Here is a 12,509-nt window from a genome sequence, read left to right on the forward strand (position 1 = left end):
AATAACCTCCAGTTCTATCCACGTTGTTACAAATGGCAAGACTTCATTCCTTTTGATGGCTGCATAATATTCCATTGTATATATATACCACATCTTCTTTATGCATTCATCTGTCGATGGACATCTTGGCTCTTTCCACAGTTTGGCTGTTGTGGACATTGCTGCTATAAACATCAGGGTGCACGTACCCCTTCGGATCCCTACATTTGTATCTTTGGGGTAAATACCCAGTAGTGCAATTGCTGGGTCGTATGGTAGCTCTGTTTTCAACTTTTTGAGGAACCTCCACACTGTTTTCCAGAGTGGCTGCACCAGCTTGCATTCCCACCAACAGTGTAGGAGGGTTCCCCTTTCTCCGCATCCCCGCCAACATCTGTCGTTTCCTGACTTGTTAATTTTAGCCATTCTGACTGGTATGAGGTGGTATCTCATTGAGGTTTTGATTTGGATTTCCCTGATGCCGAGAGGGCCCTCCTCCTTAATAGTAGATCTAGTAGTCAGTGTTTACCAGTTACAGATTAATGAAACATAAACTTCGAGTGCTGATAATGCATAATTGTAATCGTATGTATTATGATTGTGTACATATTTTAAAAGTGCATTAGATTATATCATTGAAAGGTTGCCATTTAAAGAATCATGCTCATTTAGTTTATTTAAATGAGCTTATTTAAAACTGGCTTTACCATTTTATCATCATTTTAGGAGAAACTAATTCGAGATATTGCTCATTGTCATGGCATTTTGATCACTTCTTACTCCTACATTCGGCTAATGCAAGATGACATTAGCAGACATGACTGGCACTATGTGATCTTGGACGAGGGGCACAAAATTCGAAATCCAAATGCTGCTGTCACTCTTGCTTGCAAACAGGTATGACCTTTTTTATAGCAAGGGAGATTTCCAGGTGGAAAATAGTATTTAATTGAGAATAAACTCTGCTTTTAGTAACACACTTACTGACTCTTGTGCCTTTGCATAAGGAATGTGAAATACACGTTTACCTTAATGCAGAAAATTCTTTATTCTTGCCCATAATCATGGTAAAAATTCTCATTGTTCACATTACTGACTGTCTCTCATTGGGGTCAGTTGTTAGAATGTAACCAAATCCAACTCTCATCCCTAGTATTCAGCTTGAACAATAAGAAAAATTCTTCCCTATTTATTTTTCTATATTGCATAAAATGTATACATTTTGGAGATGATTAAAATGATATGTAAAAGTGTTAAATAACCAGGACTGTATGGGAATATTTTGGGGTGGGGATGGTGATCATCTCTTGAAAAGTGAATTTAATAAAAAAGTGTTTTCTTTCCCCAATTAGTTCCGCACCCCTCATCGCATCATCTTGTCTGGCTCACCAATGCAAAATAACCTCCGGGAGCTGTGGTCGCTCTTTGACTTCATCTTCCCAGGAAAGTTAGGCACATTGCCCGTGTTCATGGAGCAGTTCTCGGTCCCCATCACCATGGGGGGATATTCAAATGCCTCCCTGGTGCAGGTAACGTATTAGGCAGGTGACACTTCTAGGTGTTTTAATATTTAAACTGTTCTACTTAATACTGTACTTTGTAGCCAAGTCATTCATAATATAAGGGAAATGGCCAAGCTTATAAACTGGTATCTGCCAAAAATCACAAAATTATTTTTGCTTGACACCTCATATTTTTCCAGATGAGTTTTAAAAAATCATGTAATGTATTCAAAACCAGTCAGAAATTATGAAACAAGAATGAATTAGTTCTAGACACTATATAATTTAGTTCATCTTATAAGATAGTGTCAAAGCTTAGAAAAGGGGAAGCCAGGGAGGATTGAGTTGTTCAGAGAGAACCCAATTCTGGGAAAATAGGCCAAGAAGAGTCGGGGCATTCTAGATTAGGGCAGTGGTGTGAACACAGCTGTGTTGTGTGGCCACTGGCCAGAAGAGACATGCCTGATTGTACTGGAGATGCTTGTGGGGTAGCAGGGAAGGTGTGGATGCCAGATATGGGGGCCTTGAAAAGGGAGGCAGAGGCACTTAGCCAGCGAAGAGCCACCGAAGATGTCTGAGCAGGAGGATGAAGGAGGGCTGCTCTTGGAGGGTCCCTCAGGCTGCACAAGTGGTGAGGGACCCCCAGGAATTGTTAGGGGTGAGGGTGATGAGGACCTGGACCTGGACTTGGGTGGTGGTTCTGAGAAAGAAGGTGGAGAGCAAGAGTTCCAAGTGGCATCTTTTTCCGTAGAACAAACAAGATGTGGGGGCCGCTAAGATAAAGGAAATGGGGTGGAAGTGGTGAGCTTGCTACAGCTGACCCCTGAGGTTTTAGACCTGGGTACCTGGCAGAAGTTGGGGGAGGGGGTTGTCACAGACAGGAACATCAGGACGCTGACCTCAGGGCGGTCTGTGGCATGTGGAGGCAGACCTCAGCCGTGGTGAAGGGCACAAGCCCTAAGGTGGGGCCTGCACCCACCAGGTCATGACTGAGCCGGAAATAAAGCCATCTACCAAAAGAGGCCTTTACGTGTTTAAAAATACTTAGAGAAAGAATTTTGGACCTTTAAAATTAGGGGATTGTCAAAAATCATTTTAATACTTGAGATGGAATGACTTATAACTAACTTTTATAAGAGCCCCTCTTCCTCCTGCTGTCCTTCATTTATACCATTCTTTTGGAAATTTTATTTTGAAACCCTGCTGTCCTTCATTTATACCATTCTTTTGGAAATTTTATTTTGAAATAATTTCAAACTGAACAGAAGGTTGCAAGAATTATTAAAAAAGTCTTCACTAGATTCACCAGTTGTCAGCATTTCCTAACATTTTGCCACATTTGCTTTATCTTCTTCCTTCCCTCCCTCCTCCTTTCCTACTTCTGTGTACATGTGCACACAAATTTATACTGTTTGTTTTTCCTGACTCATCCGAGAGCAGGTTGTAGACATTATGTCCTTTTCCTCCAAGTCCTTCAGTGTGTATCTCTTAAGAACAAGGACATCCTCCTACGTAACCACAGTAAAAACATCCACATCAGGAGGCAATTTAACACCGATACAATTCTGAGGTCTGTAGTCATTCACATCTTGCCCGTTGTTCAAGTAGTTTCCCTGTCTCTCTAATCCTCCTTTAATCTGCAACAGTTCCTCTAGTTTTGTTTTGCCTCTCGTGACTTCAATATCTTTCCAGACTACTACGGGCCTTGTGTTTTGTAGAATGAGCCTCACTTTGTGTTTGTCTTCCATTCTCTGTGACTTGTCTTTCTCGGTGCTCCACCTCTGCAGGCACGTGCTGTTGGTTTACCCTTCGTGGGTGGTGACAGTTGGTGGTATCTGATTACTGGGGTAAGGTGGTATTTACCAGATTTCTAAACTTCAAATTAACCGCTTCCTTTGGAATTGGTAAATCACTTGTAGGGAGAGACTTGGAGACCCTGTAAATATGGTCTCTTTCATCCTTATGTTAGAAGTCTGTGTACTTACCTATTTTCCCTTTGTAGGTATAGGGCTTTGGGAGCAGAGCTGTTGGGTTGTTTTAAGATTTTATTTGTTTATTTGAGAGAGAGAGAGGGAGACAGAGCATGAGCCAAGGGGAGGAGGTAGAGGGAGAAGCAGACGTCCCACTGAGCAGGGAGCTTGATGTGGGGCTCGATCCCAGGACCCTGAGATCATGACCTGAGCTGAAGGCAGACGCTTAATGACTGAGCCACCCAGGCGCCCCTAAATAAAATCTTTTTTTAAAAAAAACACAGTGAAAATCATATTAAAAGACCCTAAGTATACCTCACTCAACTATGTATACACATATGTGTGTTCACCTTGTGTGTATGTGAGTACATACACAGAAAAAACAGGATTTACTTGGAATAGCAGACGATAACAAGTTCAATTAATCAACAGCTTTTAGTTACAGGTAACCTTGTAAATGTATCATTCAGACACTGATTAAAAATTACCCTTGAGATGATGATCAGGTACGTACTATGATTTGTAATACAGAGGTGATAAATTTCCAAAATTTAACATGACTTTACAGCCCCACCAAGGAAGCAAGTACACTGTTTAAATTCTTCCTAAAAATATATGTAGTATGTTAAGGAAACTATCTCCACATCCCCCCCCCTCTACTCACATATTTCTCCTCCAGAAGCACGAGTGAGCGGGATGATAGTGCTGGAAAACCAGGGCTGGGTTGGTGAGTGGCCTGGCAGCTCACATCTGCTCTCTCTCCTGCCTGTCCACCCCCTCGGGAGAGTTCTTCTTGCACCACCCCTCCCTGTCCCTGGCCCACTGTGGTGAACTCACAGGGGTCAAACTCACAGTGGCTGGGGATGGGCCTGTTTTTCATAACCAACTCTCTTCAGAGGAAGAACTAAAACTCTGGAATGTGGTGGCAATGGGAGAGCAAGGAAGACTCAGAAAGCCAGTTTTAGCCTTGATGTCCAGCCACGTTCTCAGTCCAACTTTCCTAGGCAATCCTGTGCTTTAGGCAATAAAGCTAATTCTATATTTACTTACCATCTGCCTCCCTGTCTCTCTGAGTACACAACATGGTAGGAATCCAACTGTATTTCTCTTAATTATCACTCCCAACTTCCCAGTGCCGTGGAAAATGAAGACCAACTGAGCACGTCCATGTTTCCTTCCTATTCCTGACAAGGCAGAGTGACAATTACTCCCCAGTTCTGCCTATTCCAGAGCTGAGGGACCTTAGGCCAGTCACCAAACCAATGAGTCTCAGTAACCTTGAGCAAGAAAGGAGGTTCTTTCAGTTCTTTATTTTTTTCTTTTCGGTTCTGAAATCTAAGCTTAATATGCAAAGCCAGGAAGCAGACCATATTCTTGGTAGTTAATGTTCTTCCCCCTCACCTTCCTCAGCCTAGCACATTCATTTCTCCCCCAAGAAGCCTTTCTTGACTCCCACAAGCTCTAATACTGGATATCTCCCACTCCGCCTGCTTGTGTTCCCTTTCTTTCTGTCTCTCTCTCTGTCAAATAAATAAAATCTTAAAAAAAAAATTTTTATTTGAGTGAGAGAAAGAGCATGAGCGGGCAGGGAGGGGCAGAGGGAGAGGGAGAAGCAGGCCCCCCGCTGAGCAGGGAACCCAGTGTGGGGCGGGGCTCGATCCCAGGATCCTGGGATCATGACCTGAGCCAAAGGCAGATGCTTAGCTGAGTGAGCCACCCAGGTGCCCCATGTTAATTTTTTAACATGAATTTTTCTGTATGTGTTATCATCATGCTTTTTTTATTGTCATTCATTTTGCAGCTAATTTTGTTAAACTTAGACTTTGGTTGGAGTTTTTCCTGTTCCATTAAATAGTAATTTACTAGGTTGTTAAGCCTATTTAGATTTTTTTTTTTAAAGTATCAATAATTTATTGAATTCTTTGTTTGCCTTTAAGGGAGTTTTTCCTGAGCTGTGGGTCTTTGTTTTTCCTGCGTACAGTTAATACGCATCTCATGTGGCTCTGCTCCATTACAGAACCATATGCTCCATCTCAGGCTAGAGTGACCTTTCATTTCTGGGATCATAGGGCTTTTCTTGAACTTACTCTCCTAAGTCCCCAGTGGGCAGTAATCTCTGCTTATTATCTGGTTGCTCCCATGGCTACAGCTTTCCCCCAGAGTTAGCTTTTGATCTTCAGTCTCACAGAGCAGCAGTTCCTTTGTAGCTTTTGGAGAATGCAAGATAATAAACAGAGATTCATTTGAAAGCCGTTTTTTCCCTAGAGGGTAGTCGAGGACTGAAGAAATCTCTACTTTAGGGTTTAACAATATAATAATAATTAAAGCAAAGTATAGAGGAGGAATAGGGCACAAAATTACCAGTTCTTTTGTTGTACACTTTGGTTAATAAGTTTTTTAACTGATGATATCTTCTGAAAGGTACCACCTTCTGGAGTATATGGAACATATCCTAATTTTTCCATACCATTTTCCAACCATTTCCCGCCAATTTTGTATAACCATAGGTCATTAGAAAAAAAAATTCTTTTTAAAGATTTTATTTATTTGAGAGAGAGAGAATGAGAGAGAACATGAGAGGGAAGAGGGTCAGAGAGAGAAGCAGGCTCCCCGCTGAGCAGGGAGCCCGACGTGGGACTCGATCCCGGGACTCCAGGATCATGACCTGAGCCGGAGGCATTCGCTTAACCAACTGAGCCACCCAGGCACCCTAGAAAAATTTTTTTAACATTGGAATCAATTGAGAAGACAAATGCATTTGCTAAACATAAGTAATTATTTGCCCTTTTCTCTTACTAAAGGTTAAAACAGCCTATAAATGTGCGTGTGTCCTACGAGATACCATAAATCCATACCTGCTGCGGAGAATGAAGTCAGATGTCAAAATGAGCCTTTCTTTGCCAGATAAAAATGAACAGGTCTGTATATCCAGGAGTTACCAACCCATTCCTAATGCGTGGGTATACTTGTCCATTTATTTTGCTTTTCGTATGCAGAATTGGTGAGGCTAACAGGTGTGGTTGCGGGTGCTGCAGGGCCGCTGGTTTCTGTGTACACCTGCATGTGACAGGTGAGCCTGCTGTGGCATCTGCCCTCAGTCCACAGGCTTTGATCTCTCTCGTATTAACACACAGATTCCTGCAACTGCACTTTCTGAACTTGTCCATTTTCCTCAAGCCCCCAACTCATTCATGCCACAAATCAGAGGTGCCAGGCATGTTCGTGGGAGATAGCAGTGAACAAAGCAGCTGCTTGCTGTCCTGGAGCTCACCGTCATTCTTGAGGAGGGGAATAGTCATAGGCACATACGTCACCCAGCAGGCAGGAGTCATGTGGAGGAAACCCTGAGCAGGGTCAGTGGGGTGGGGCATGTAGGGCAAGGATTTGGGGAAGTGGGCTTCTTACAAGGGATGGTGAGAGGTCTCCTTTCTGATAGACATTTGAGCAGAGGCCTAAAGAAGGTAAAGGAAGCGAAGCATGGGGTTTTGGAAAGAAGAGCGTTCCAGGTCAATGGAAATGGGAGGGTGTTGGTACCTCCAAGGACCAGCAAGGAGGGCAGTGTGGCCGGAGGGCAGGAAGAAGGATGAGAGCACTTGGAGGGAGAAGTCACTTAGCTGGCCAGGTCACCACCAGGGCCTGCTGGTCATGGTGAAGACTTCAGATTTTACTGTGAGTGAGGAGGCAGTTCACAGGGAGAGACTGAGCCAAGCAGTGATGTCATCTGACTTAGGTTGTAAAAGGGGCATCCTTTTAAGGCCCATCCTGGTGTTCTGTTATCAACAGGTAACTGCACCCTCTTTTCCACATCTAACAGTAAATACATTGTAGATTCTCAGTGTCGAAACTACAATTTTTTATTGTTATGTTAATCAGCATATATTACATCATTTGTTTTTGATGCAGTGTTCCATGATTCATTGTTTGTTCATAACACCCAGTGCTCCATGCAGAATGTGCCCTCTTTAATACCCATCACCAGGCTAACCCATCCCCCACCCTCTTCCCCTCTAGAACCCTCAGTTTGTTTTTCAGAGTCTATCATCTCTCATGGTTCGTCTCCCCCTCTGACTTACTCCCCTTCATTCTTCCTCTCCTGCTATCTTCTTCTTTTTTTTTCTTAAAATATGTTGCGTTATTTGTTTCAGAAGTACAGATCTTTGATTCAACAGTCTTGCACAATTCACAGCGCTCACCGTAGCACATACCCTCCCCAATGTCTATCACCCAGCCACCCCATCCCTCCCACCCCCGACCACTCCAGTAACACTCAGTTTGTTCCTGAGATTTAAGAATTCCTCATATCAGTGAGGTCATATGATACATGTCTTTCTCTGATTAACTTATTTCGATGAGCATAACACCCTCCAGTTCCATCCACGTTGTTGCAAATGGCAAGATCTCATTCCTTTTGATGGCTGCATAATATTCCATTGTGTATATATACCACTTCTTCTTTATCCATTCATCTGTCGATGGACATCTTGGCTCTTTCCACAGTTTGGCTATTGTGGACATTGCTGCTATAAACATTGGGGTGCACGTACCCCTTCGGGTCCCTACATTTATATCTTTGGGGTAAATACCCAGTAGTGCAATTGCTGGATCGAATGTTAGCTCTAATTTCAACTGTTTGAGGAACCTCCATACTGTTTTCCAGAGTGGCTGCACCAGCTTGCATTCCCACCAACAGTGTAGGAGGGTTCCCCTTTCTCCACATCCCCGCCAACATCTGTCGTTCCCCGACTTGTTAATTTTAGCCATTCTGACGGGTGTGAGGTGGTATCTCATTGAGGTTTTGATTTGGATTTCCCTGATGCCGAGCGATGTTGAGCACTTTTTCATGTGCCTGTTGGCCATTTGGATGTCTTCTCTGGAAAAATGTCTGTTCATGTCTTCTGCCCATTTCTTGATTGGATTATTTGTTCTTTGGGTGTTGAGTTTGATAAGTTCTTTATAGATTTTGGATACTAGCCCTTTATCTGCTATGTCATTTGCAAATATTTTCTCCCATTCTGTCGGTTGTCTTTTGGTTTTGTGGACTGTTTCTTTTGCTGTGCAAAAGCTTTTTATCTTGATGAAATCCCAATAGTTCATTTTTGCCCTGGCTTCCCGTGCCTTTGACGATGTTTCTAGGAAGAAGTTGCTGCGGCTGAGGTCGAAGAGGTTGCTACCTGTGTTCTCCTTTAGGATTTGGATGGACTCCTGTCTCACGTTTAGGTCTTTCAACCATTTGGAGTCTATTTTTGTGTGTGGTGTAAGGAAATGGTCCAGTTTCATTCTTCTGCATGTGGCTGTCCAATTTTCCCAACACCATTTGTTGAAGAGACTGTCTTTTTGCCATTGGACATTCTTTCCTGCTTTGTCAAAGATGAGTTGACCATAGAGTTGAGGGTCCATTTCTGGGCTCTCGATTCTGTTCCATTGATCTATGTGTCTGTTTTTGTACCAGTCCCATACTGTCTTGATGATGACAGCTTTGTAATAGAGCTGGAAGTCCGGAATTGTGATGCCGCCAGCTTTGCTTTTCTTTTTCAAGATTCCTCTGGCTATTCAGGGTCTCTTCTGGTTCCATACAAATTTTAGGATTATTTGTTCCATTTCTTTGAAAAAAGTGGATGGTATTTAGATGGGGATTGCATTGAATGTGGAGATTGCTCTAGGTAGCATTGACATCTTCACAATGTTGGTTCTCCCAATCCATGAGCATGGAACATTTTTCCATTTCTTTGTGTCTTCTTCAATTTCTTTCCTGAGTATTTTATAGTTTTCTGAGTACAGATCCTTTGCCTCTTTGGTTAAATTTATTCCTAGGTATCTTATGGTTTTGGGTGCAATTGTGAATGGGATCGACTCCTTGATTTGTCTCTCTTCTGTCTTGTTGTTGGTGTATAGGAATGCCACTGATTTCTGTGCATTGATTTTCTATCCTGCTACTTGACTGAATTCCTCTATGAGTTCTAGCAGTTTTGGGGTGGAGTCTTTTGGGTTTTCCACATACAGTATCATATCATCTGCAAAGAGTGAGAGTTTGACTTCCTCTTTTCTGATTTGGATGCCTTTGATTTCTTTTTGTTGTCTGATTGCTGTGGCTAGAACTTCTAATACTATGTTGAATAGCAGTGGTGAGAGTGGGCATCTCTGCCGCGTTCCTGACCTTAGAGGAAAAGCTCTCGGCTTTTCCCTATTGAGAATGATATTCGCTGTAGGTTTTTCGTAGATGGCTTTTATGATATTGAGGTATGTACCCTCTATCCCTATACTCTGAAGAGTTTTGATCAAGAAAGGATGCTGTACTTTGTCAAATGCTTTTTCTGCATCTATCGAGAGGATCATAGGATTCTTGTTCTTTCTTTTGTTAATGTATTGTATCACGTTGATTGATTTGCGGATGTTGAACCAGCCTTGCAGCCCAGGGATAAATCCCACTTGGTCGTGGTGAATAATCCTTTTAATGTACTGTTGGATCCTATTGGCTAGTATTTTGGTGAGAATGTTTGCATCCATGTTCATCAAGGATATTGGTCTGTAGTTCTCCTTTTTGATGGGGTCTTTGTCTGGTTTTGGGATCAAGGTAATGGTGGCCTCATAAAATGAATTTGGAAGTTTTCCTTCCATTTCTATTTTTTGGAACAGTTTCAGGAGAATAGGTATTAATTCTTCTTTAAATGTCTGATAGAATTCCCCTGGGAAGCTATCTGGCCCTGGGCTTTTGTTTCTTGGGAGATTTTTGATGACTGCTTCAATTTCCTTAGTGGTTATAGGTCTGTTCAGATTTTCTATTTCTTCCTGGTTCAATTTTGGTAGTTGATACATCTCTAGTAATGCACCCATTTCTTCCAGGTTATCTAATTTGCTGGCATAGAGTTGCTCATAATATGTTCTTATAATTGTTTGTATTTCTTTGGCGTTGGTGGTGATCTCTCCTCTTTCATTCATGATTTTGTTGAGTTGGGTCATTTCTCTTTTCTTTTTGATCAGTCTGGCCAGGGGTTTATCAATCTTGTTAATTCTTTCAAAGAACCAGCTCCTAGTTTCATTGATCTGTTCTACTGTTCTTTTTGGTTTCTAATTGATTTCTGCTCTGATCTTTATTATTTCTCTTCTCCTGCTGGGTTTAGGCTTTATTTGCTGTTCTTTCTCCAGCTCCTTTAGGTGTAGGGTTAGGTTGTGTATTTGAGACCTTTCTTATTTCTTGAGAAAGGCTTGTATTGCTATATACTTTCCTCTCGGGACTGCCTTTGCTGTATCCCAAAGATTTTGGACAGTTGTGTTTTCATTTTCATTGGTTTCCATGAATTTTTTTAGTTTTTCTTTAATTTCCTGGTTGACCCATTCATTCTTTAGTAGGATGCTCTTTAGCCTCCGTGTATTTGAGTTCTTTCCGATTTTCCTCTTGTGATTGAGTTCTAGTTTCAAAGTTTTGTCATCTGAAAATACGCAGGGAATGATCCCAGTCTTTTGGTACCGGTTGAGACCTGATTTGTGACCTAGGATGTGATCAATTCTGGAGAATGTTCCATGGGCACTAGAGAAGAATGTGTATTCCGTTGCTTTGGGATGGAATGTTCTGAATATGTCTGTGAAGTCCATTTGGTCCAGTGTGTCATTTAAAGTCTTTATTTCCTTGTTGATCTTTTGCTTAGATGATCTGTCCATTTCAGTCAGGGGGATATTAAAGTCCCCCACTATTATTGTATTGTTGTCAATGTGTTTCTTCGCTTTTGTTATTAATTGCCTTATATAATTGGCTGTTCCCATGTTCGGGGCATAGATATTTACAATTGTTAGATCTTCTTGTTGGATAGACCCTTTAAGTAGGATATAGCCTCCTTCCTCATCTCTTATTACAGTCTTTGTTTTAAAATCTAGTTTGTCTGATATAAGAATTGCCACCCCAGCTTTCTTTTGGTGTCCATGAGCATGGTAAATGGTTTTCCACCCCCTCACTTTCAATCTGGGGGTGTCTTTGGGTCTAAAATGAGTCTCTTGCAGACAGCATATGGATGGGTCTTGTTTTTTAATCCAATCTGATAGCCTGTGTCTTTTGATTGGGGCATTTAGCCCATTTACATTCAGGGTAACTATTGAAAGGTATGAATTTAGTGCCATTGTATTGCCTGTAAGGTGACTGTTACTGTATGTTGTCTGTGTTCCTTTCTGATCTTTGCTGCTTTTAGGCTCTCTCTTTGCTTAGAGTACCCCTTTCAATATTTCTTGGAGGGCTGGTTTCATGTTTGCAAATTCCTTTAGTTTTTGTTTTTTCTGGAAGCTTTTTATCTCTCCTTCTATTTTCAGTGACAGCCTAGCTGGATATAGTATTCTTGGCTGCATATTTTTCTCGTTTAGTGCTCTGAAGATATCTTGCCAGTCCTTTCTGGCCTGCCAAGTGTCGAAACTATAAAGGATTTTGGAGATCTGTCACCAAGACTGCTTTCATCCCTGCCTCTTCCCTCCCCACAAACTCATTTCCAAAGTCAACCCTTGATCTTAGCATTCTCTCTACAGGTCTCCCTTTCCTGCCAGTGTCTCAGGCCACAGTGCTCTCTGCTATGTCTAATTCCAAATCCATCAGTTGCTGTGCTGTTTTATTGGTTCTTTTTCATGCTCTCGCTTCTTTGCTCCACATCCTCTTAAATTAGGGCAGCCAGTATCTGACTGCTCTCCCAGCCATTGGCACTCTCCACTCCACTCAGTATCTCACAGCGTCACTGGCTTAGTTTTTCCACGGCTTGTCTTCCTGCTGACATACCTTCATGTCCCTCTTCCGAACATCAAGAATCCTGATTTAGCTTATTTGCGCCAATTTATTTTCACTATGGAGTCCCAGAATGTCTCTTCTTTGTAATCCGTGTAGCAGCCAAGGCCCATGGCTTGGAGACAGTTCCTGTTTTCCAGACATGTGCCACTTGTCTTTCCATTTGCATGTGATGTTCCCTCTCCCTGGAGGTTTTCCCCCTCCACGGTACCCACCCATCATACCCCCACAGCTTTCCCACAACAGAAGTTGTAAGATTCCACTAGGCTCTTGACTAGAACTCCTTGAGCTCAGGACTTTGTC

The 12,509-nt window shown here is 42.2% G+C and overlaps 1 protein-coding gene across 7 annotated transcripts in view; it reads left to right on the forward strand.

The window, feature by feature from the left end:
* ERCC6 (ERCC excision repair 6, chromatin remodeling factor) overlaps positions 1-12,509 on the forward strand; it is a 77,121-nt gene that overhangs the window by 49,365 nt on the left and 15,247 nt on the right. For all 7 annotated transcript variants that reach the window (XR_003608367.2, XM_028098673.2, XM_088020137.1 and 4 more), the window contains 3 exons: positions 706-876; positions 1,332-1,508; positions 6,253-6,369. Coding sequence is in view for 6 of the 7 variants with exons in the window: in XM_028098673.2 (XP_027954474.2) it covers positions 706-876; positions 1,332-1,508; positions 6,253-6,369 (465 nt within the window). In the remaining variant the exon portion in view is untranslated. The remainder of the gene's footprint in view (positions 1-705; positions 877-1,331; positions 1,509-6,252; positions 6,370-12,509) is intronic.

Source organism: Eumetopias jubatus, unplaced genomic scaffold, assembly GCF_037043125.1.
Source record: "Eumetopias jubatus isolate StellerSeaLion01/CBP00866 unplaced genomic scaffold, mEumJub1_p1.0 scaffold_17, whole genome shotgun sequence".
NCBI classification, from domain to species: Eukaryota; Metazoa; Chordata; class Mammalia; order Carnivora; family Otariidae; genus Eumetopias; species Eumetopias jubatus.